At 35.9% G+C, this 27409-nt stretch overlaps 1 protein-coding gene across 1 annotated transcript; it reads right to left on the bottom strand.

The window, feature by feature from the left end:
• Positions 1 to 1174: 1174 nt before the first annotated feature.
• On the bottom strand, positions 1175 to 26684 carry LOC132784094 (serine/threonine-protein kinase Warts). The gene is made up of 9 exons (XM_060789494.1): positions 26557 to 26684; positions 15809 to 16860; positions 6886 to 8403; positions 5018 to 5894; positions 4838 to 4958; positions 4002 to 4117; positions 3858 to 3936; positions 3593 to 3788; positions 1175 to 3527 (listed from the first exon to the last, which is right to left on the bottom strand). The coding sequence occupies exons 2-9, from the start codon at positions 15929 to 15931 to the stop codon at positions 3126 to 3128; spliced, it is 3432 nt and encodes a 1143-aa protein (XP_060645477.1). The 5' UTR covers positions 15932 to 16860; positions 26557 to 26684; the 3' UTR covers positions 1175 to 3125.
• Positions 26685 to 27409: the final 725 nt, after the last annotated feature.

Genomic DNA, 27409 nt, shown 5'->3' on the forward strand with positions numbered 1-27409 from the left:
GCCTTATATGAGATACACACACATACAAACAAACACACACACACACAACTCTCTATAAACATTGTTAGTTATGTTAAGATCCATTGCTGAGCCTCCTCCCTAAGTTACAACCCCCCTTAAAGCCAATCTCTTGTATTTTGTACCCTCTGTTAAAGTTGTTCATACATATTATATATAGACCCCCCGATATAGACCATAATACTTAGGATCGGTTTGGATCGAAATGTATTATTTGTTTTATGTTTTACCAAATAAAAGAAAACTCTGAATTACGTTTAGTTATATGCATCAAATGTTAATTGCTATACACAAAAACGAATACACAACAAACAACAACAACAACCATAAAAAAATAAAATGAAAAACAATTTAAACAAAACAAAAGAATAACTTATATTTCAAATATTACGCATAAATGTATTTTAATCAAAATAAGCAAAACAAAACAAAAAACCAAAACGGATAAAAACACTTTTTGTCTTGATAAATTTACAAAATTATTATAATTATTAAATTTACAATGTGAAAATAAAAACAAAAATTATTAAAATTCAAATTTTCAATGGAGTTCTTATTATGGGGAGATGGAATTTGATTATATGAATATTATCGTTTTCTGGGAGATGGAATTTATTTAAATAATTTTCAGTGAACGCTTTTGGATAGATGTAGTTCTTATTATAAGATGAAATTTTCAAAGATCGTATTCTGGGGAATGAAATTTATTTAAATAATTTTCGGAGACCGTTTTCAGTGATGGAATTTATTTAGCTGATTGTCAGAGATCTTTTTCGGATATCGATCGTTTTAGAGATGTCCGCAGGATTGCTTTTTCGATGTTGATAATAATAATATAATAATAGTTCATTTTCCTTTTCCAAACACTTAAGATCCTAAAAAACAAATAATATTTTAGGCAATTTTCTAATTCTTTAGAGAATTCTGAACTCTGTTGAGATAACTTAATTTTATCTTCCTAACTATTTGGTTGTTCTTTCCCGCTTTCCATAAATTTCCATTTCCAGTTAAGATCCTCAAAAGAAATAATATTGTAGGTAATTTTCCAATTTCTTTTAGAAAATTCTAAAAATTGAAATGAGACAACTTCATTATTTCTTCCCATTTATTTTGTTGCTCTTTCCCTCTTCCCATTAAAACTTCCGAATGTTTAAAATTTTTTACATATTTTGCTTTCCATTTATTAATTTGTTATTGTAAATGAATTGGCCAAGGCACGCGCAGTGGTTATTTGTTTGTTTTGTTTTTGTTTTGATTGTCAATTAGCTTAACTTTTACATTTGTTAAAGAGAAACACAAAAAAAAAGCGAAACAAATTTCCAAATCGCATTTACCAAAACGGAACTTAGCAAAAAACAAAAAATAGATTTTCCTTTTTAATGTACTTTTTGCTTAGACATGAAAATTACACTAATTTTTTATTTGTTAGCGCATTATAAACTAAAAAACATCTTAGCACTAGAAATTGTATTGCATAAATGTATAAAACTATTACAATTTATGTATATATATATATATAATATTTATAATATTTAATCATTTATTTATGTAAATAGATATCAAGATATATATATATATATATGTATATGTTTTATGTATATTGATTTATTTGATAATTTTTTGTATTTGTTTTTACGTGTTTTCCATATTTCTTCTTTAGAGAATTTCTGTTGAATATTACAAAAAAAAAAAACAATTTCATTTGGCATTCAACAAGTTCGTCTAACATTGCTAACATACATTAATTAGTTTAGTTAATTATAGTAATATGTATATGTATATGCATAGAATCTATACGATAGATACAATATAGTTTGTTCTTTTTGTTTTCTTTTGGGGGGTGTTTGATTTTGCTGTTGTTGTAAAAATTGTTGAGGGCGCGTAATATGTTCATTATAGAGCAGATCGTGTGTGTATGTGGGTGTGTGTGTGATATAGTAGGTGTGATAAGAGACGCGCCCCGCGGGCATTACATAGAAGTTGTTTGTGTTGTTTAGATTAGGCTTATAAGACCCGCTTATATCGCTAACTTGGTGCGATTGCTGTGTTCTCTGTGCGTCCAACGAGATCGATTTTATATCGATCTCTTCGCACAACATTGATTTTTATTTTCATTTTCATTTTACGTTGTCAAGCTCAAGTTTTCAAGTCCTTTCTTTTTTTAAATGGCCAACAACTATCCAGCCTGCTGAGATAGTTTATAATTTGTTGTTTTTACCATTCTTTATTGTTTAAATTGGTCGTACGTGTATGTGTGTGTATATGTGTAATGTGTGTGTGTGTGTGTGTGAAAGTTGTCTAGGTTTAGTTAAATTCGCTTCTCCGTTTTGTAGTTGCTCCCTCAAGGCATCGATTTTTGAGCACCAGAAAAAAATTGGTTCGATTGGTATTCCAAGTCTATATAAATTTAACATATTCATAGCGTACATAACTACTTGTAATATATATATGTGTGTATAGGTGTGTGTGTGTGTAGGTGTAAGATCTTTAGTTAACAAGAAAATCAAAAAAGTAATGACTCTTTTTCATTTAAATTTATTCAGTTCATGCCATCAAGCATATATGTGTGTGTGAGTGTGTGTATATGTATATGTGTAGTCCCTTTCTAACCATTTGTTTATCATTTTTTTTTTTGTTCTTTTTCTACGTTTTTTTGTATATAAATATTGATGTGTGTGTGCCAGTTGCAATAACGACTACATTAAAAATATAGATATGCCAAATTGTAAACATCATCTTGCTCATAAGTGCCTCAACTTTTGCTTTTTTGGCAACAAATTCCACTAAAAACGCTAAATGAAAAATATTTCATATAAAAAACTGAAGACTTTTAACAGCGCTGCTGTTAACATGTGCAGACAGGCTGACTTAACAGCGCAGCTGCTAATGCGCGCTGTTAATCTAGTGACTGTTAAATGTCTGACTTAACAGCGCTGCTGTTGCATAGTTAACAGGTGTATGACTTAACAGCGCCGCTGTTAACGCTTGCACTGCTTGCAGTCTCTGTTAACATGCTGTTTTCTGTTCCCAATGTTTCGTTTTGTGACTATTTGACTAACAATGATTGTTTGTATGTATGTATGTGTGTATGTAGTATAGGAGCGAGATCAGACATAGACCGGCGCCTGATCATCCGTCATGTCCGGCTGCTGCCGATCATCGAAAAATCGTCTAAAGGTAAATTCGAAAAATCCATGGAATTGCCTATCATTCAGATCGATATCATCGCCGCTGCTCAAATTGGAATCATTCGAGCGCAGCTTATCTGGATCAACGGGATCAAAGTTGGACGTATCTGTGGGATGTTTGATCTCCGGTATATACGGTGCTTTCTGCTTGCGCATATCCGCAAAATCAATGCCCTTGAAGAACTCGTGGCCCTTCACCTCGTCCACACTCTTGCCCAGCCGTTTATCCGACGAGGCGCAAAGCCGTCGTATTAAATCCGTTGCCTCCCGTGTGAGTTGCGCCTGCGGTGGTATGTGAAGCGTCTTCTCCCAATTTATGACCTGTAAGCATTATGCATATTTATTAGTTAAGTCTGTTGGAGAGCATTACACTTCCGATTGATCACCTTTTGTTGCGTCTCCATTGGGCTGTTGGCCAGAAAAGGTGGCTGACCCACCAGCATCTCATAGAGAATGACGCCCACGCTCCAGTAATCACACAATTGCGTGTAACCGCTGCGTTCCAGCACTTCGGGTGCTATATAGTTGGGTGTGCCGACCAGCGAGTGCGCCAGAACTCTTTGGTGATCGCGCATGCGTCGCCTATTTAGATAGGAAATCGAATATTTAATAAACATACTCAATTAAGTAGCAAATTTGAGGTAAACTCACCGCTCCAGCACTGTGGGCCTGGGACCATTCTCCGAGTATTCCTCCCAAGGCTCCATTGAGTCCTGTCGCGAATGATTGCCTATAAAACCAAAGGAAATTAGCAAGTGAAATTGGATTAAATTTGATTTATTAAGCAGAACTAACCGTTCTCCTGGTAGTATTTGGAGTTGTGCGTCCATCGGAAGCCAGTGCAAAGACCGAAATCGGTGAGCTTTATGTGTCCATCCCGATCGATGAGTATGTTGTCAGGCTTGATGTCCCTGTAGTAGGTAGAATAAATAATATAGATTATTAACTGAATAGTCTACAAATTAAATATATCATTTAATCTAAGCCATGAGCAGACAGCACTTTATAGCAAGAACTTAGCTTCATAATAATTCATTTTAGTTGATTGTAATATAAATAGGCAAATAAAGAGATGATTGTTATAGTCTTTTATCTAATGCCTTCGAAAATTTTAAATGCTGCAAAAGCTGCTTTACAGTGTAAACAAAAAGAAAAGCGGCAGCCTAATTTCATGTTTTAAATACCAAATTATTAAACAAAGATATTTTAATAATCGCAAAATCTTAAATACAATTCAAAGATTATAAAAACAAGAGCTACCAAAAGCAGCTCTCTTTTTAAATGTAGTAAATTGAAACAGCTTTCGTAAGACCAAAAACAAACTCAACATTAGCACTAAGAGTTCAGATATTAAAGATTAGATACATAGAACAGAAATAACTATAAGAAGTCTAACTAAAATACAGTTGAATGCAGAATCTGGCATTTCCGACCTTATCAAAGATGTTTGTCAGGTACATATTGACATGGCTTGATGTATGTTTTGCTAAATCTCTATATCTTTTCGTCTTTCTATAAATCTCGTATACTGTAACATCTAAGGCAGCTAAATTTACATTGCCTGGTGTTTGTTTAGAACTTTTGCAGATAGCCAGCGTTGGCAAATAAACATAATAAACGCCGTGACGCACCTGTGGATAAAGCCCATTTTATGCACGCTGTCGACGGCGCAGGTGACCTCAGCGATGTAGAAACGTGCCAGCGGTTCCTCAAAGATGCCCAGCTTGATGAGCAGCGACATCAGGTCGCCACCTGCAAAGGAAATGATCAGTTAATACAAATGTTTGAATACAGTATGAATTAATACTTACCGGGTATGTAATCCATAACGAAATATAAATTATCCTTATCCTGAAAACTATAGTAGAGCTTGACAACCCAATTGTTGTCGGCCTCGGCCAAAATATCACGTTCGGCTTTCACATGCGCCACCTGATTGCGCTTGAGTACGTCCGCTTTGCGCAGCGTCTTCATTGCATACAAATGATTCGATGTGTCGATTTTGCGCACAAGCGTCACCTCACCAAAGGCGCCCACACCAATTGGTTTGATCTTGACAAACATGCTCTTGTCCATCTTGGCACGCTTCAGGCGTATGTAATTGGATTCCTTTTGATTCAGCATCTTACGCATCTCGATTTGCGTCTCATCCGAAAGTCCCACTTTCAGCATTTCCTTCTCCAGCTGATTTTTGCGGAACGTCCGCTGACGATACGATTTGATGACATTCTCAATGTGCTGCTCCATAAAGAACTTGAACGCTTGCGGCGAATATTGCCGAATACGAAACTCTTTGCGCTCCTCTTCCTTCTCCTTGGAGATTTGCTTCCTTTCGGGTATCGGCGATGCATGTTTGATCTTCTTGCAGGCGGCAGCTTGCGATGCATTCGTCGATCCATTGCTGCCACTCGAACTGTTGCCGTTGCCACTGCCACCGCTGTATTTGGCTGGCGGTATTGGTGGCGTTGTGGCCAAGTTGCTGTTGCTTATCTGTATGTTATTGTTGTTGCTGTTGTTGTTATTGTTATTATTATTGTTGGAGGCGGATTTGAGCTCAGCTGGTAGATTGTTGTTGCTGCTGCTGTTGGCCAACTCGGGCGTCGTGACGCGTGCACTTTGATACGGCGGCGGAGGCGGCAGCTGTCGATTCACTGCCACATTGCCATTGCTGCTGACCGACATCGATTGCTGCAAGCAAAGTGAAGAAATATTAGTTGCAGTCTTTGATAAAGTAATTACAGGGAATATCGGTTATATGCTACAATTCTTTCTTAAACTGGAGTGCAACTTTTTCTATTATTAACTGTACAAGGAATTATAAAGAACTGTATAAGAAATAATAAAGGAACGATTGATTGAAAAAATTATACCTGAGGTTCAATACATTAACCTACTTTTCATATATTAGAATGTCTTATTAAAGCATAATATAAAGTACAACATTTAATGACTTTATTAAGTTGAAATTTAAATCGGAAATATCTTTTTAAACAGGAAATATTTTCGAAATGTAAACTTTTCTTTTATGGTTTAGTTTCAATTATAATTTTTATGTTCACGGTTAATTGGATGACTAAAGAAATTGCCTATGATAAACTGAAGATCTTTTCAACGGAATTATGGCTTAAGAGCATTTTTATTTCAATGCATGAAAAATACAAGAGTAAATTTGGGATTTGCATGCAAAATTTATAGGATATTTTGGATAAGTTAACTTCTATTAAATTTTGAACTAAGAACTCTTTATATTTCCTTAAATATATATTCTTTTATATTTTCGCAATTATTGCTTAAAGTCGATATAAAAAATTGATTAGAAAAACTTAAGAGTAAAAATTGAATTTACTTGTAAAAGTTACAATAGATTCAAAGATCTTTTTATGATAAATACTTTTAAATTTTAAAGTGTTTACATTGATGCAGAAACTTTATTTAAATAGTCTAAATTCAATTGATTTCATTTTATAAACACTCAATTTTAAATAGAATAAATTTCTTTTCACTTTTTTCAAACTCATTTTTAAACTAAATGAATTCCTATTCACTTTTTCCAAACTCAATTTAAAACCAAATAAAATTCTATTCACTTTTCCCACACTCATTTTTAAACTAAATAAATTCCTATTCACTTTTTCCACTGTAGGATATAACCGATATAAACTCTACTTCATTTACTTACCTTTTGCTGTTGCTGTTGGAGTTGTTGTTGCTGCAGCTGCTGCTGCTGTTGCTGCTGCGCTTGCAGCACTCGCAACGCCTGCAACTGTTGCTGCTGTTGTTGTTGCTGCTGCTGTTGCTGCAACTGTTGCTGTTGTTGCTGCTGCTGCTGTGGCTGCGGCGTCGTGGCTGCCTTGGCCTGCATGCTCTTGGCATACGAAGGCGGTTCCATGCTTCCCCCTTTACCACCCACCACAACAGCACCATTCAAGGCGGCAGCTATCAGTGGCGGTGTTGTTGGCGCCGGTGGCTTCACGGCACCCTGAACCACAATTGGTTGCGGTGCAACCAGCTGCTGTGCGGCAGCTGCGGCCTGTTGTTGCTGCTGCACCACAGCAGCCGATTTCTGGGGATACGAAGGCGGTGCGGCGAGCACATGAACGGGTGAATTGCTCGCCGAGGCGCTGACCGGCGATTGAGGCGCCACTGCGGTTTGCAACACCGGTTTCTGCACTTGCGTCGACTTGACGCTCTGCATGATGATCGGTTGCTGGGTGCGTGCCTGATACACACGTGGCTGGGGGCGTGCCACGCCCGCGCTGGCTGGCAGAATGCCGCTGGCATTGCTCACGGTGATGGGACTCGGCGATCCGGCCGAGGTGGCCGAATAGATGCCGCTGCTGGGGGATTTGCGATAGTCCGATTGCTGGGATTGCGTGGGCGATTGTCGGGACTGCATCGAGGCGGTGTAACTGGGCGGCGGTGGTGCGGCATTCACCACCACCGTGTTGATCATGTACGGCGGCGGTGGCTCCGCGCCGACAGCTCCACTGTTGGCGCTCTGCTGCTGCTGTTGCTGCTGATACAGGCTGAGGGCCTTCATCTGTTGGCTGAGCTGCTGTTGCGTCGTCTTGCAACCGTTTTGCGGTATCACCGGCGACGTGCCACGTGTGGCGGCACAATTGCTCGGCGGTGCAATGGCTGCGGGTCGATTCAGTGCTGGCGAGCGACGTTTGAACATCTGATTGCTGCTGTTTGGGGGCGGCGGTGGCGGCGTTGCCGAGCTGCTGTTGCTGCCACCGACGCCGGTGGGATTGCGTGGCGGTGGCGCTGGCGGCGCCGCATCGCTGAAGCTGCTGGGCGAGGGCGAATATTGGCCGGTGCTGCCGCGTCCGCTCAACTGCTGATGCGTATGCGAATGCGGACTGTCGGAGCGTGAGCTGCCGGCTCCGGAATCGAGCGCTGGACTGCAGCGTAGATAATGCGTTTGGGTCTCACGCTCGATGCTCGGTTTGCGTATTAGCTTGGGCGGTATCAGAGCGTTGATTATCTTTGGCACATGTCCGTTGGCCGAGGGCAGGACGACACCGACGCCAACAGGCACGGGGCCGGCGATCGATGTTGAGGAGGCGGGTACGATGACATCGCCCGGTGACGAGGGTGACGCCGACGCCAGCGGCTCCAGTGCCAGCTTTGCATGGTGGTAATCGGTTCCATCGTTACGACCATTCGCGGCGGTATATCGCAGAGGTGTATAATTCTGTAAAAGGGAAATGGAGAAGTGATCGATAAGTCATGGGATTAAATTGAAATCAATAAATAAGCCTAATTTATATTTAACATCATTCAATCTTATAAAATATGCAAATAATTTCAAATACTTAAATATATATCGATAATGTTACATTTTAAATTCGATTACTGACACACTAAACGTTCTCAAGTAGTTATCGATCAATTATTTTAATATTTTACTATGAGTTATCGATCTACATTACTATCAAATTTAATGTTGGCCAACTCAATTTATGAAATATGTTTCGATAGGTCAATAGGTTTCGTCCATCGAATAATTTCAATATAGATCGATCATTTTAAATGAAATTACTAACAAACTAACCGTTCTTAGTTATCGATGAAGTAGTTCAATATTTTACTATTGGCCATATCAATTTTAGAATATGTATCGATAGGTCGATAGGTTTCATCTATAAAATAATTTCAAATATTTCAATATACATAGATCGATCATTTTAAATGAGATTACTAACAAACTAAACGTTCTCAGTAATCAATCGATCGATAAGTTTCATACATCGGCTAATCGATTACTATAATTTCTACCCCTTTCACTTATACTCTACGCCCCTGGCATAGGGACAGCATTCCACACTGCTGTGAGAAACGTTTGCTTCTTGTGTATTTACATACGCCTGTGCGCATGTGTGTGTTTGGATCTGTTCGAAAACTAAACAAAAGGCGCGCATACAAAATAAAAACAAAAATGCGAACAGCGCCTAAAACAAAAGGCACAAGAAACGCCGCGGCCAAAGCAATGAAATCAAATTCTTGCCATCGCTGAGAAATTCCTAAAAGTCAGGAGCACTCACAGACACAAAAGATACTACACACAGGGAGAGAGCCAGGCAAAGAAGAGACACAGAGAGAGAGTGAGAGAGCGTGAAGCAAACAACAACAATGGCAGCAAAGCGATCGCCGGCTGACAGATTGCAGCAAACAACAGAAACAGAGGCAACCTTCAGTGTGAGTGAGTGTGTGTGTGTGTTTGTTTGTGTGTGCACTGTGCTGCTGCTTTTATTATTATTGTTGTTGTCGTTGTTGTTGTTCTTGTTGTTTGTGGTGCTGCTACCCGTTTTACGCATTCTTTTGATGGCTACTACATCATCGTCTCTTTCTTTTTGTGACTGATCCTCACAGTTTGACTCTGCCCGCAAGGCAACAGTATTTTAATACCAAAACGTATAGACCTATGTATGTATGTATGTATAATATACCATTAATGGTCACACTGTCTGCCTGACTTTGTATGAGTGATGGTCGTAAATTTTGTGATGGCAACGTGACAAGAGATAATGTATGCACATAAAATAATCACAATCTAAAGCAATGTTGTCTCATGAAGATTCTTAACATTACACTCGCTGTTAATCTGCACAAAAAACGCCCATAAAGAACTATTTTTATTTCGATTTTAGAGTTTTCGCAACTGATTAAGTAAAATTCCCAGAATTTGCGCCGCTTTCGGAATTGATTGAGTGACTGACTGGAAGATACTCAGCAAACAGATTTATATAAATCAACTCTTTATTTCTTATGAAACTAATTTGTTTGTTGATTTTATTTAGTCTCATCCACCTCATTACCTAGAAATACATCCAGATGTTTATCTGTGCTTTTTTTTGGTATCAAGTGGGCGTACGTTTAATGCGCGACCCGACTAATTAAAACCAAGGACGTCGAAACCCAACAAAAGACCCCCAGCAGACTATTCGACGCGTTTGTGTCGTCTTCATCTATCCATCGCCGTCGTCTTACAAGCAAACCAATTGACGGCAAATTAGCGAAAGCCAATGGGCGCACTAAATCAGCTGTTAGACATGCCTCCCCACATCTCTTACCCCTCCGCCCCTCCTCGCAGCACAACACAAAGTTACGCCCACGGGCAGCACAACAAAATTTGCAACGCGAAATCTTCAAATGAAATAAAATAAATTGGATTTGTGGTGAGGCGACGTTTGAGAGGGGGCGGGTAAACACTTTCGCTAATCCACTTAAGCGTTTGCCACTGCAATTGGCCATAAACCAAAAAGAAAGAAAAAAGTATAGAAAAAATAAAATAAAATACACAAGGGCCAATTTATCACCTTGACCGAAATAACTTTGAACCTGACAATACTATATATACAGATTTATATATGTATGGTACATACGTATCATCTCTCTTAGATGATAATATTCAACTTGTCCGCGGGGGAATTTGGAATATTTTTGGGATTTTCTTTTGGCATATACATAATTTGGCCAAAAATCGCGCACAACGCCAAAAAATACATCAAAATTCTTGGCAACTGCCAAATAGACACATACAATACATACATATATATTGCTATATAGATATAGATATATGTATATCTGTGTATACTTTGGGGAATGCTATACCAAAGAACAGTCAAACATTTTGCTGTTGCTGTTGCCTTTTGTTATTATTAGAGACGGGCCAATGTTCTTTTTTGGTCGTTTGCTTTTGTTGTTGCAGACTCTTCCACTGAAAATGATATATATGTATGTATATTTATATATAGGTATGCATATATTTATGTATGTATTTATTTAGGTGAGAATTCCTAGTAAAATAGCGACACGTCGCACGGAAAAATCGCGTAAATTAGATACAAATTGCACCCCAGGGAATCTTTTGCGAAACGCATTATGCGAAATCTGGACAGTCTCCAAATTGGGGAATTCTATTGAAACCCAAATGAGCACGATTATTATAATAGATTAGCATGCAAATTATTGTGGATCACTTTCGAGTGGAAGCTATTCGACTGAAGAGTTTATGCCTCATTAGGAAGTCCATTATTTAATGAATATATACAAAAAAAAAGATAGAATACCTTTTAAATAAAAATTATATTTAAATAGCTTTATAGATAGAACATTCTTACGCCCATAATTTCTTTATAAATAGAACCTTCTAACGTCATTAAATAAAGAATAAAGAATTAATGCTTTATAATTTCAGCTCGTACTTTGACAAGGTTTCGAAATTAATCATTTAAAATAAACTTTAATTCTATATATTAAAATTAATGACTTCTAAATACGCAATACTCATTTATTGACATAAATATTAAGCATTAAAATGTTGTTTACCTTATCATAACTTCAAAAATAATTCTAAGAATTGCCATAAATGAAAACAAACATTCAATAGGAAGTCGATATTCTTTAGCTTAGCTGACTCACAACACAATGCATACCGCAAAATTGTATTTTAATTAAACGATATCAAATGGAACGTGGGAAAAACTACGAATCGATCAACGCAACGTAATCAATTTATGCTTGATCAACATACATTTTGTCGATGGCCTTCTTTTTCTACACGTACACACACTTTTCGTAGACATTGTATGCGCGATTTATAAAAATAGCTTCAGGGCTTATGACAACCAATTAGGCTTAAAGGCCGGATTACATATGTATACGTAATACCCTGTACAACACGGTTACGAGTCAGTGTCTACACCCAAAATAAAATAAATAAATATAAAGCTGATCACTTGAGCTGAGTTTTGCGGAGCAAGGGAAGGCGAAATACATTGTTAAGGTTTATTGCTTTTTCGTTTGGGGGCTCTGGCTAATTTATTTATGCATATTTCTTATTGTGTTAGCCATATTGATTTTAATTTTTATATTGTCATTTAGCCCACTGTCGACGACGCTGGCGTTGGCGTCTCACAAATATTTATCTTGATCGTTTTGTTATTTTAATTAGTTCTACGTAAGGTTTTTAACCAAAATACTTTTAATACCCTGGAAACAGCACCCAAAATGGGTATGATAGTTTAATGCAAGTGTTTGTAATAGAAAATTAGATTGCATTTCTGACAATTTTGGGTTAACTGAATACTTTGTAGCAGTAAATAGAAGTTTTTGGTTTAACTAAAAACCTGTTTAGTTAAAATTTGTTAATTTAGTCATCCGTGTGCCTGTGCGTCCATCTGCTTAAAGACATTTTTCTCAGACAATTTGAGAGCTAAAGACTAGAGATTGGACACTTAGCTTACTTTTTAACATGTTCTTATAAAGCTAGTTTTAAAATTGGAGTAAACTTTTATAAATTAGAAAGAATTAGGAATACAATTAATATATCAAATCCGTTTATTTAATTAAAGAAATTCCTTTTAAACCATATGAGAGCTAAGGATCAGAGATTGAGAATGTAATTTTTTTTTAATACGCACTTCTTAAGTATTTTTTTTAATTTTTTGTACCTAGTCTACGAATCAAGAAATACGTTTTCAAGCTAAGAGTTTTGATTTGAAGATTTCCATACACATTTTTCATCTAATGTGTTTTCTAATTTGATCTTAGGGCTATTTACAGGGTATTTATTCGCCTAATTCTTAGATTTTTCATCAACTATTTTGTCTAAATTTGGTTTGAACTCGTGTTGGGCTGCGGCTGCTTCATGTCTGCACTAGACGCGCTGCCATTTGATATTTATAGCATTGTCAAATGCGGCACGATCGCTTTATGGTAGCCGCCGGCGTCTATTGCGCTCCCGAACCAACAACAACGATGATGATGATGGCTAAAACGCCCGTCCGTCTGTCCGTTTAAAAGAAGCGTGGGCGTGAATATGGCCGCCGAAAGTGTTGAGCGAGCCATGAATAAATTGTATTTATTTATTGTTTCGCCACATATGGCATGGGGCATGCCACAATTTTGTGCTTTATATGAGCAGATTATGCGACTGCGACTATTTAGTGTGTGCAGCATAACCAATTAGCCAAGCGGCCACAGCGAAAGTTGTTCGAAAATGTACAAAATGATAAATGCAAAATGCCCCTGAAGGCGGCACTCGATGGATATTTTGGCATTAAATTCCAACTGTCAATGCATCGGGACTGGTCATAACAATTTGCCGCATCCCGTCAGCGAAACATTTTTTATGGCCCAAAAGACTTGCGGCCTGCCTCCTTCAGACTCGCTCTCTCTCTCTCTCTCTCTTTCTTTCTTTCTCTCACTCTTTGTTGGCTTACGGTTAGAACGGTTCGAGAGCCGCGCTTAGCCGCAGGAATGCTGGCTAATCGTATGTTGCGAACGCTCGATCATAATTTACAATCGCACAAACAGTAGCTGGCAGTGGGAATCGTAAAATTTTAAATTAATGACCCGTCAGATCATATTTAAGCATTTTTATTGCTGGCCAGCCATGACGCTGCCTCTTTCTCCCTCTCTTTCTCTCTGTGTCTTTCTCCTTTGCTGCACTTGCTTAGCTCGAGGCGTTTGCAGCCATCGATAAAGCAGAGAGCAAAAATCGTTTATAAATTATTATATTCTTTTTTTTTTTTTGCAAATTGTTGCCAAATTAAAAATTGTTTAACAAATGCATAACGCGCTCTTTGCATTTGCGTGCTCTCTTTGTTTGTGCTTTTTACTATGCGCTCTCTTTTCGTAATGTTCTCTCATTAACACGCCTGTTGGGAGCTTTTGAAGGCTGTGACGTCAATGCTTCATATCCAGGGTGATCACACACACATGCAAAGAGTGCGAAGAGAGAGAGAGCGACATGGCTGGACATGATGTCTGCCAGAGAGCCGCCCACTCAACTGCCCGCTCTCATGTGTGCGTGTGTGTGTGTGTGTAATGGCAGAAGGTCAATTGCATTTCGTTGGCAGTTCATTAATTTCATTTCAAGCTCTCTTCATTTATATTTAGCACGTACAAAACACAGACACACACACATAGAGAGACTCCCACACATCTTCTACTTTGGTAGCCAAAACAATTTTCAGTATTTTTTTTTTCATTTTGGTTTTTTTTCTAATTCAACTCCTGTCTCTCCCACGCCATTTGACAAATGTCTTGGCCAACATTGATGTATTATTACGTGTGCATCAGGTGAACAACTTTTAGGCCGGCTCGTGCCACCAGCTGAACTTGTTTTTGTTGTTGTTTTTGTTGCTGTCGCCCACGCAGCTGCTGCTGCAGCAGTTTTTTTCTGTTTCTGTCTCACTCTATCTTTATCTAGCTGTTAATTTTTTATTAGTTGTCGTGTTTTCTTCGTTGTTTTTTTACTGTTTTTACAAGGCCCGGAAAATGTTGCCGCATCATTTGTAAAGCACTAAAACAACTGATAACTTTGTATGTAAGTTATGATGCTCCCATTCGCAGTGTTAACGTTCTTTTGCCTTTTAAGGTATTTCTATAAGTTTTTTTCTACTTTTTTTTTGTCCCTAAATGAATCATCGTAGTCTTAGCTTTGTTTTACGATCAGCTTAAACATGCATGGAATGTCTGTTAAAATTCAAAGCATGATAATACTAATGGGCTTTCCCAACGGCTTCAAATTCCCCCTTTTTTTTCGTAATTGACAGCTTATTTATTGGGTTCAAAATGTTGATATTCACAAATCTCTCTAAATAAAAACAGAGGGGGAAAAAAAGTGTTGATATCTCAACAATTATAATTCGTTGGAAGCACCATATTTATTTATGAGCTCTACCTTATCGCTAAGTAATTATTGTGGCCACAATTTAAACTGGTAGTAAATCTAACAAAACCTATTGGCAGCTATTAAAATTGTTTCGCACACGAAACTAGTTCATTTGTAGACCTATTCACTTTAAGGAAAAGAGTGAAAAGGGTCTATTAGTTATAGAAATTGAGATACAAAAAATGTACGTATTCTGAATCAGCAACAGTATATCATATTTATCTATCTGTCCGATTATATTTCAACTGATATAGCTGTCAGCAATCAAAAAAGACAGATATGTCAGATTGATGATATCGTTATTAAGTTTCGACTTTAAAGAAAAACTTTTAATGAAATAATAAGTTGAGTTAATTTCAATTTCGTTGTTTCTTTGCGACTTAACTATTCTCTTACAAGTTTTCCTTCAGACTCTTGGCTTAATCTATTTTATTTCTTTCATCTAAATGATCGGTATTTTTCATTCATTTGATGATATGCTAATAATCGATTTCCTTGCAAATTAATGGTCACACTATTTCTATAGCTTTGTTTTAAAAATGATTTCGTGTGATAAACTATAATCTTTATGTTTAATTTACCCACAATTTCCGTAACTATAGCAAAAAAAAATATAAAAATATTTTGTAGAAGAGCCTAAATACTTCAAGACTGGATTTCATATATAAAAAGGGTCTATTGCAGTCAATACTTGACTCGTAACTTTCCTACTTGCTAAACTTTGTTCTGCACGTTTTGAGAAATTGTTATTGACGAAAGTCATCTGAGTATTTCTATGATTACTTTGTACTTCGAATACCTTACGAATTCATATAAAATGTGAACGGGTCTTTTGCAGTTAATACTTGACTCTAACTTTCTTATTTGCTAAACTTTGCTCTGCACGTTTTGAGAAATTGTTATTGACGAAACTCACCTGATTATTTCTATGATTATTTTGTACTTCGAATCGGGTTAGATCCTGTTTAATGCTCTCGAGCGCTTCCGCTGTGTATTTATCATTGGGGCGACCGCCCCTTTTTTCGCCCGCTGGATGCATTATTATGCTGCTGCTTCTTCTCGTTGTGATATTTAGCACTCATATCACAAAATGCTCCACGCTCGCACACACACACTCACTAACACGGACACTCACACACACACAGCACACACACACACGCAGTCTGGCACACACACGCACACCAGAGCACAACACAACACAACACTCACTCTTAAACAGCGACAGCAGTGATTGTATTTAAATAAATACTTGATCTTAATATATTTTTTTTTTATTTAGCTTTGTGTGTGTGTGTGTGTGATTGAAATATTTGCTGTTGCTTATTCTTCACTTTGTTGAATTTGTTGTTATTGTGAACTATTTACTTGTCTTGATTTAAGCCAAAAGAATGCTTGTTATTATTATTGCTTTTGTTGTTGTTATTTTTGTTATCAATTAAGATAATTGTGTTTGCTTTGTTTTTTTTTGTTGTTTAACACTCGCTAAATTCTTCACTAAGGCACTTCATTTGCATTAGAATAGCACACACGAACGAACGAAAAAAAAACATTTGTTTGCTGCACAAATTAAATACAACAATTTATTCACAGACACTTGCAGCAAAAGTCTCTGTTTTGTGTTTGTTATAAATCTTCATACTTATTTATTTTGTTTTTCTTCTCTTTTGTATTTCACGTATCACATACACATATGGATTTTCCATCAGTTTTGTATTTTATCACAATTTGTGGCACTTATCAACGTCATCATGATCATGTTTGCAATATAGCAAATTAATATTTTGGGCGGACACTGCAAGTCGCTCGATGAATGAATTTGAATAATTCAATACAAATATTTTTTATTCGTATTTTCGTATATTCGTATTTTGATTTTATTTAGCCCGCACTCACACACCGCACCGCTTTGCTTGGCTTGGCTTGACGGAATTTTAATTAATAATATACACGATCGATGTCGCCAACTTGCTGAAAATAGACACAAAACAGAAGACACAAAATCACTAAAAATGTGAAGATGAGGACGACGCCAAAACACACACACAGAGAGAAACAGAAGCCGAGAGGCAGAGGCAACCAAAGTCAAAGTAAGAATGTTGTAGGCATCGAAACAAATCAAAGTGATCGACATAAAGATACCAATTTATGAAGAGATTAACATGTAAAAAGATGATCAAACTATGTACTTTAATACTTTACTCTTTTATAATCCTAATAGATATATTATATTTTTGGTTATGAATAAAAAGACAATTTGTAAAGAAGATAATTGCCATTAAATAAAAAGTATTTTTAATTTAAATTTAATACTTTAAAAAAAATCTAACTTAAGAATCATCAAAAATATACTAAATGCAGTATAAATAAAAAGTATTTGTAATTTAAATTTAGTACCTTTTAAGAATTAATCAAATTTAAAAATTATCAAAAATATACTAAATGCAGTATATATAAAAGCATTTTTAAGTGACATTCAGTATTTAAAAAATCGAAATCAACTAAGAATCATAAAAATATACTGAATGTAGTATAAATAAAGTATTTTTAATTACAATGTAGTACTTCTTAGAAATTAATCGAATTTAAGAAACCATCAAAATATACTATATGTAGTATAAACAAAAAGTATTTTTAATTGAAATTCAGTACTTTTATTAAAATTATTTCTTTACAAAGAAAATTCATCGAGTTTGACAACTAAAAACCAAAAAAAAACTAAATGTTTTTTATTCACATGAAATGCAATATAAAAAATTCAAATTTAAAATATATTAGCATTACTTTAAAAAAAAAATAGTTGATCTTTCATTATATCAACTAAGATTCAGATAAGATCCATAAATTTTACATCTTTATCATTGAAATAGATTTGAAACTCTGTTCACATGTCGTATACGCATTCTTCATAGCACATAATTCATTTTTATATGTACACATCGTATACGTAATTTTTATCGAGTATACGCAATCTTTATTACAAACTTTCTTCAATGAATATATTTCGCTTTAACATTCGTTAACATTGTTATTCCCTACTTAGGCAAAATTTTAATTAAAGGGTATTTAAAATTGTCACACGCTACGCAGACGCGACGCGTTTTAAAGGCAACTAAACTGCTCCATCACTCATGCACACTCACACATACACTCACACTCTTACGCATACTCATGCACTGCTCATTTACATGCCGAAGACGTGAGTCAGAAGAAAGAAACGCAGACAGCCGCAGAATTGTGTGTTGGACACTTTGTTACAGTTGTTTTTGTTTTTGTTGTTGTCTTGGGTCGAGTTGTGTTTTTGTTTTGTGTTTTATTTTGTTTGGGAATGTTTCAGACAATGGGCAAACGGCAGTAAACGTCATTTTCAGCAAGATGATTTGCACGGCGATTTGGCAAACAAAATGACTCCACTTTAACAACCTTTTGCCTTCCGCGTTGCAAAGTTTTGAGTGTGGAGACGACGTCGACGGCGGCGCCTGCTCATAATTTATGCGTCAAGTAGCGCATTATGTCATAAGCGTATTCTGGGAAACCAATAAATTGAAATTCCCTCAAAAATCAGTTTATGACGAACCATTAACAAACTCACACACACACACACAAAAGGGGGGCAGAGCAAGGGATGGGCGTGTGCACACCTGACTATGAAAATGACCATCGATAGCAACAGAAGATAGATAGATAGATACAAATAAAGATACAGATACAGATACATAGATACATGTGTATCTCAATGTATGTAAAGCACAGCGAAATTTCGTGTATGTAAACAAAGCAGACACACACGAAAATGCCGAAAAAATTCGCCGAATTGTGCCAAGTGCAAATGAGTTAACAGAATAGCAATAACAGCAACAAACACAAACACACACACACACACACACATACACAGAGAGACAGCTATGCAAACACATACATACGAACGACATTCTAATGAGCCAGAAAAAAAACGCTTGACAAGGAGAAGGGAAGAATTCATTACAATAAAAATAAGAGACTAACTTGTAAATATAAATTTTTAAGTTATTATTTATCTTACATATTTATTAAAAACAAAATAAATCAAAAAGTTTGTAAAAAGCTCGTCAGATAAATATTAAATTACAGTATTGATTTTAAAATATTTGTTTTACAATTTAAACTTAAAGTTTTATTCAATTTAAAGTATTCTAATAAAAAGCGAATAAACTCTAAATATTAATTACCAACAAATACTTTAAAATCAATATTTCAATTTAATATTTATTTGTGTTTTTAATAACAATATAATCAACATATAGTTATTACTATTAATCAACTATTTTAATACACATTTTTATGTTCAAAAATATCTTTGAAAAGCTTTTAAGTAAAATGCACTTTCAAGTCCACAACAAATATTAAAGTTGAACTTTTTAATACCAATTTTAATTTCACATTCTGATTTTCTACACGAAACTCAACAAATAACTATGTTAACCTCTCTATATATCTATTTACTAAAAAATTAAGTTATTAATAGTTCCTGGTCCTCTTTTATATTTACTAAAAAATTACAGTATTAATAGTCCCTGTTAAAATCTCCAAATTAACTCTGATTCTTTTTTTATATTCACCTTTTCTTTAATAATAAATACGCATATTTACATTTTCTGTGTAGTTACATTAAAAATACATTCACTTTAGAAAAGAAATTTTATATCTCAACTGCAAACATTATTTTTTTTTAATGTACAACACGTTTGCTAAACTTAATTGCCAAAATACTTGTTCAGTTAATGTAATATGCAAATATAAACGTTTAAACTTTAGATTTTCCATAACTTTATTGACTCTTTCGCCAAAAAATAAACCTCAATTCAGGTTTGCTTTGTGCAACTGCAAGTCATAGGTCAGCACATAATTCAAATTGGTGTTTTATGCGAATAGCGCATGTAGCTTGAGGACACTTAACAGTGGCATAACAGTTAATGTTATTATGTTAGTAGACAACAGACTTTGGAATGCGACACATCAACTCATGTTATATGACAGTAGACAATAATGTTGGCAATTTTTTTGTGTGGGGCCCCCGTAAATTTGTTGTTAGCTTATGTACATATTTTTGCACCGACAAGAGAGTTTAATTATTTTGTTGACAAAAGTTGACTTTTGCGCCTTGTTTTGTTGACGCTACGCATTTTGTTATAGTGCTGTGGAATGCTGAATTTAGAGACTTCGGATGTATATGTATATGTATACACACACACATAAACGTATACAATAAGAGATAAGCAACGAGTCTCTGAAGGTGCTTGGGATGATAAACAAACACGCGCCAAATCCAAATGTCAACAGTCTTGGCCCCCAGAGCTTTAGCGAGCTTGTGCATGTGCCAACCCAGCCAACCCGTCGTCACCCCCTCCACACACACACTCCCCCGTAACACCCATTCCCGTCCCGCCTCCTTGGCGAACAGTTTTTGTGCCAATTTTGGAAATTTTCACATTCCACGCATACCGCAAAAGTATTTTTGCGTGCGCAACAAAAACAATTATATATCTCTATGTGTATTTATTTATACATATATTCAATAACTAATTAACAATACAAACAACTCAGATCAGCTGAGAAACAGCAAGCTCAACTAACAAATACCCTGTTAAGCATCAACTATTTGAATTAATTTATTGTTATACAATTCTTTGAGTTATTTTACAGACTGAACTGTCAACGCACCAACAAAATGGTAAAACCTAGGAGGCTGCCATTTTTACACACGATAGTTCACACACAACTTAGCTAGGCAAGTTTACAGACACTTTTGATCGATATTAATAACAATTCTTTGAGCTAACTTATTGATTTCATTATCAACGCAATGTAAATGGTAAGAGCTAGAAGGCTGCACGTTTTATAGAAGATATTTTACAAGCAACTCAGCTATATAAGCTCAACTAGCATATACTTTAAAGCAATATTAATGAAAATTCCTTGAGCAGACTCTTTGACTTTAATATCAAAGCACACTAAATGGTAAGAGCTAGGAGGCTGCAAGTTTTACAGAACATAGTTTACAATGAATTCATCTAGGCAACCTCAACTAGAAGATACTTTAAAGCAATATTAATAAAAATTCTTTGAGCTGAGTCATTGTCTTCAATATCAAAACACAGTAAATTGTAAGAGCTAGGAGGATGCAAGTTGTACAGAAGATAGTTTACAAACAACTCAGCTAGGCAAGCTCAACTAGCAGATATGTAAATTAAAATTTCTTGAAAATTCCTGTTAAACTTCATTATAAAAGCACACTCAAAGGTAAGAGCTAGAAGGCTGTAAGTTTATCATAACATTTGATACTGGAATAAGCATCAGTTGTTTAAAATTGCAACTACCTCTATTTAAAACTATAAATTTCAATTATTAAGCATATTTATTCGATAAGTTCAGCTTAGACACAAACCACAGGCTATACTTCTTATGCTTATCAAAGTCACAAATCAATTGTAGCCCTCATACGAATTTAAACATTAGTTGGCTACAAATATTCAAATTTTTCTTTTTTGGGCAAATCTAATATACCCCTTAAGGCACTTGGAGTCCAGGGTATAAATAGCCATAGACAATTCACTCACATTTCTGCATGTGTCTGTGCTTGAGAGCGAGTCAGCTTTATAGCCAAGAGACTGTGAGGGATTTTTTTGATGCGTTATTAAGCGGCTCGTTGAATGCGACGCTATTGGAATTTTTAATTGTTTAATTGCGGCCAAATTTTTGCGCGGATGACTTGAAAGACAATATGCCGCATTGAGACACATTTTTATGAGCAATTATAAGCAAAAGCATTCAACATTAGACAAACACACATTTTTCCATGTGTGTGTGTGTGTGTGCTATAAATAAATTGCAGCCCATGCTGTAACAGCAGTAGTTAATAACAGAGAGCTGTTACGATGGCCGTCCCTCTCTCTCTCTCTCTGTCTGTCTCTGTTAAGCATGTTTTATGCTAATGGGGCGCATGTTTAAAGCCTATTTTTAGTTAGTTTCTCTATTGCCTAAACGTCACTAAAAACGATCGTAAAAATACGTGAGACTGCGAGTGTGTTTGTGTGTGTTGATGTGTGTGTGTGCGGGGGAGTCGCGTGCGCTTGTAAAAAGCATAAGAAATTGGCCATCAAAATGCAAGGCAAGTGCAAAAGCAAATAAAATACATAACAGAAATGCCAGTCGGCTGGCGCAAGAGAGCAATGCGAGTGAGCGAGACAGAGAGAGAAAGAGAGAGAGAGAGAGAGAGTAGGAGATCAAGTGAGAATAACAGGCAAAGGCAAAAGCAAATCAGCCTGCAGGGGAGCAACAACACACTCTCTCACACACACATGCAGACGCAGGGAGAGTCAGGAACACACTCTCACTCACACACACACACAGAGTGAACGCAGCCTCGCGCTGGGCAGAAGATAAAAATAGTATTAGTTGCTGATTATTATTGCAAAAATGCGCATTCCTCGGCGACTTATCCCCACAAGGCGGCTGCTGTTGCTTTTGCTGCTCCATTCTACGCGCGCTCTGCTCTCGCTGCTGGCTGCTGCGGCTCTGTTTTCGTTTCGTTTTCCCTTTTTTCATCACACACACACACTCGCTCATACGCTGGCAAACACGTACAATGTATGTATGCAAGCAGTTGCAGCAGGCATGTTTCAAAAAAAAAAAAAAAAAAATTGAAGCAAGAAGCAAGAAAAACGAGCTAAATTGCATTTTCGTCGTCGTCGTCGTCGTTCGTCGATTGCAACTTGCAGCAGCCAACAACGACGACGACGTCAACGAAAGCAGTGGCAGCGAGAGCAAGGGGGAGACATGGAAAACTATCGATGGAACTATCGAAATGATGCCTAATTGAATTTTTATGTAATTGTAATTCATTGGATAATCAATTTAAGATTTTAATTAAAGAGCAGCTGTCATTATATATATTTTTTTGACAAGACATAATCAAATTTCAATTCTAGTTTAGAACTCAAAGCAGAAATAAACCAGTAATAAAAAGCTTTCATTAAGCATTGATAATAATCCAAAATTATGATAAATTAATACTTGAAAACATTTAAAATTTAATGTTAATGTTTAAATGTAATGAAAAATTCTCAAAGTTATGATCAATTTACAAATGCAAAACTTCAAATAATAATTAAAAGCTGAGATAATTCATTTTGGTACTCTAACGATTTTATTTTTTATTAAATTGTGATTTGATAAAATTAGGAAACAATTTAAAATGAGTTTTGAATATGCGAATTTAGAATATAAGTTCAATACTTGATTTTTTAAATTAAAATATACATTAAATTTGGATAATTAAAACTGATTTTCAAAATACAAATCTTTAAAATCAAATTTGCATAAACTAACGTTTACTATCGATACCCAGTACTATCGATAGTTCTCCATCTCTACTATGTTGCTGCTGCCATCAATGGACAACCGCCCACCACAGCGCCGCGCCCCCAGTCAGCCCACCAACAACAAACTAGCGAGCAGGCGAGCAAACTAGCCCCGGCTTGACTTGACTTGGCCAGGCCTGGTCACTTTTTATCGTTCATTTACTTTTAAAAAGCACCAACAGCAGCAGCAGCAACAACAACAGATCACTGTATTTATTGCCCTGTTCATGCCTGCATCTGTATGTGAGTGTGTGTGTGTTTTTGGAATGCACACGATCACATGCACATCGCCTCACCTGTTTAGTCGCTGCCTGCAGGCGGCGCAGCCCACAACAGCAGCAGCACTAGTCACAACTACAACTGCAATTCACATACACAACACACATACATACGCATACTCTTGCACTATAATCCACTACGAATTGCATGCTGGAATGTGAATGGAATCTCAACAATTTTCAGCGTCGCTGACGATGACGCCGTCGTCGCTGACGTCGACTGCGTCGCTGTTGCTTTTTGCTGTTGACGTCGTTTGGCGCAACTTTTTGCACGTCAAATCAAAAATACGAATCAAAATAAAAATACAAGTAACATTCAATTGCAAAACATTTACAATTCATGAATGCGCACAGTTTTATAGTATAGTATAGTTTTGTATGCAAATAAATAAAAGCCACTTAGTTGACAAGTCCCCAAAAACATAAATAAGCTGCTTGAGAAATTATTGTCGCACTGACATTGAGGCGCATTTTTCACAGCAGCCGTCGCCGCCGACGCAGCCTCTGTCTCTGCCTCTGCTGGCAGAGCAACGACTGCAGCAGATGCCAAGCGACGACGTCGCTGATGCCTCTAATTACAAGCGCACCCGCAGTTTGTTGTTGTTGTTGTTTGTCTTGCAGTTACTTGTGCCACATTTTGCATCTCTCATATTTACATTTGCATTGTACAAACGTTGTTTTTCTTTCATAATATTTACAATAGGGGTATTCCTCTTCTTCTCTCGCAAGCAAACTGGCAATAAAACTAAAACATTTGCGGGCAATTTTGTATAAATGGGACAATAATATGAAAAATTAAATAACTTAGGGAAAATTAATATTTGAAATAAACCTAAGAATTTCTAGAATGACATTATTATCTTAACATAATAACCCTAATACTATTTTTAATAGTCTCAAATTGATAAAAAGTTACCTAGAAAATAAATAAATATCGTATTTTAAGACCAACCCATAGTACGACAGATTAAACAAACTCAGTTGCTGAGTTAAAACTATTATCTTGTATAAAGACTACTGAACAAATAGATTATAATAATAGATACTTGTTTATTTGAGATCTATTTAATGCCTACTTTACTATAACTATTATACTCTTCACTGATTTACTATTTCAGCATTATTTTTCAACACATCTTATAAAGACTACTGAACAAATAGATTCTAATAATAGATACTTGTTTATTTGCGATCTATTTAATGCCTACTTTACTATAACTATTATATTCTTCACTGATTTACTATTTCAACATTGTTTTTCAACACATATGACACTATTTTGACAGCTGAGTGAAATAGATTTATTTTTTTATTTATTGCAGACTTTGCAAAAGTAGTCAACTACAATAAACAACTGTCTTTAGAAAGGAAAACAAGATATCAAATGAACAATTGCTGTTTAAACTAAACTGCTACAAATTGCTTTATAATTATTTGCTTAGAAAACCTAAGAAAGTGTGACTGTAATTTAAGTAAAAAGCTTGGGAGCACATCTTGAATATTGTAAAACTTGTAAAAATTATCTTAAAAAAAGGTGTGAAAACAAACAAATATATTTTCTGCGATTAATATGATAATGACTAATTAGAAGACACACTTTAAGAGCTTTAAAAATGGTATTAAAATAGAACTAATAGGTGTTTACTTTTAATTAAAGCTAAGAAAGTTAAACTTAATGAATTGCCAATGATGGTTTTATAATTTCTTTAAAATTTGCTCTCATTTAGTAATCTTTCTTTGAAAAAGCGAATACGGATGAGACTGAATCACAAAAATATTTTTATACTTCCAAATTATGATGATAATTAGCGAATACTTCTTTGAAATAAGCTAATAAATTTTAATATTAACATGAAAATGAATCACACTAATAATTTTTAAAAATTCATAAATTTTGTAAAAATGTTGATATTGTTTAGAATTTCAGCTCACAATTTGTGAGTACCCCTAATATGCAAATTACCGCTGCAGTTGTTCGTCGCGTTTTGTCGCCTTGCCGTCGTCGTCGTACTATTTGTTGTTGTTTTGCCTTTTGTTTGCTTTGATTTTTCGTTTTCTAATTGCAATTTGCAATCGTCGACGTCGACGTTGACAGCGACGTCGCTGTAATTGTCGCGCTTGTTCTTTTATCAAATTGCACGCGAGAATTTGAGAAACGCCCACAACGGACGCCGTTTTGACACCTGAATTATTACGGTAATTAGCTGCAGCTGATGACGCTCGTGATGAGTTAAGGACAATGCGGGGGAGCGCAATTCAAATACAGAGGGGGGCACGGGAGAAGGAAGGAGGCTTGTCATAATTATGTGCATACAAACACACACACATGCATAGAACATTGAGAGCAGCTAGAAAAGGAAGCAGAGAAGGGAGTATAGAGCGAGCGAGAACGAGATAGAGAGAGGGCAGCCTAGAACGAAGCAGTTGCAGCTGAAGAATTTAATCCGATTTGTAGTAAGTAACGAGCGCGCAGATGTTGTGCGAGCGAGCAACGACTTCGGTGGGGAGGGGCGCATAGTTAGGAAAAGCAACACACACACACTCACTAACGCACACACACACATACACTTACGCTCCTCACTGGGAACTGGGGAAATATTTATAGTGAGAAGAGAAAAATATGTAAATACTTGAAACTGTTGCATGCATTTGGCATTTTTATTTTGGATTTTTCACACTCACACACACACACTTGCGCGTTTGCTTGCGTTTTCTTTATAGATTTTCTTGCATTTTTTTTTTTCATTTTTCATTTTTTTTTTTAGAAAGAGAAACAGAGCCAACCAGCACAATTGGAAATACATATGTACATACACGACACACACACACACATACGCTCCACTCGCATTCACATACACACTCGCACACTCTAAAAGAGACACACACATACGCACGCACGAAACAGAGAAGTACACTGAATTTTCGAGCTAAAAACACACGTCTCGCGCACTGTTTGCACATGCAATCGTTGCGTTTTTCATTAAATTTACCTTTACGCGCTGCGTTTTTGCACTTTTCACAATTTTTCCTCCACCTCCACGCGCTGCGTTGTTTTAATTAATAATAATAATAATAGATGGGCGATATCGTGGTGGCCGAGCGATAGACTGACATTCAGCGTGACCGCAAATTAGAAGTTCAAAATGTACAAGTTTTTGGTCGAAAAATATACCAAGAACCATTCCTAGAAATGGTTACACTTTTATTTGCTGACAACATATTTAAAAAACAGTTTTCTGCTTCACAAATGAGATTTCTGATAAAAAGCTTTTATTATTAAGAAAACAGAACAAAAGATTGTAAAATTGTAAGCGTATACACGGTTATAATAAGGTTTCAACGTATGTCATGATCGATATTTAGTATTATTCGTTACAAAATACACAAATGGTCTTACAGTAATTTTTGATAGTGGTGACCGTTCGATAGTCAAAGTCACAGTATTGTTATTCGCGGAATTATCGATAATACAAAGAAGGTTGGCAGGTCTAAAAACTGAGCTTGTATACGTTAGCAAGCTGATTGCTATGAGACTATTTTACAAAACCGGGTAGAGCATATTTGAAAAGTATTTGACAAATATTATTATTATTATTGGATTAGCAGAAAAATTCATAATTATTTTTTAAAGAGCCGTTTAAGTCTGTAGTTTAATAAAAACTATAATTATTCATCATGTATCAAAGTGTAATACTGCCCATAATCTCTGCAAATCTGTTATCTGACAAAAACTAAATCGAATAATTTAAAAAAACGAGATTTGATTTCATAATTATATAAACTGAGTAAAAGATGAATTTTTAGGTATACCTAACGTATAATTTGATTACAATTTCATTATAG

Source organism: Drosophila nasuta, chromosome 2R, assembly GCF_023558535.2.
Source record: "Drosophila nasuta strain 15112-1781.00 chromosome 2R, ASM2355853v1, whole genome shotgun sequence".
Taxonomy (NCBI): domain Eukaryota; kingdom Metazoa; phylum Arthropoda; class Insecta; order Diptera; family Drosophilidae; genus Drosophila; species Drosophila nasuta.

Coding starts and splice junctions, on each gene's coding strand:
- LOC132784094 (XM_060789494.1), bottom strand. CDS start 15,931: ATGCATCCAGCGGGCGAAAAAAGGGGCGGTCGCCCCAATGATAAATAC. Junction 4,959..5,017: donor CGTTATGGATTACATACCCG/GTAAGTATTAAT, acceptor TTTCCTTTGCAG/GTGGCGACCTGATGTCGCTG. Junction 3,528..3,592: donor CAATGGAGACGCAACAAAAG/GTGATCAATCGG, acceptor TAATGCTTACAG/GTCATAAATTGGGAGAAGAC.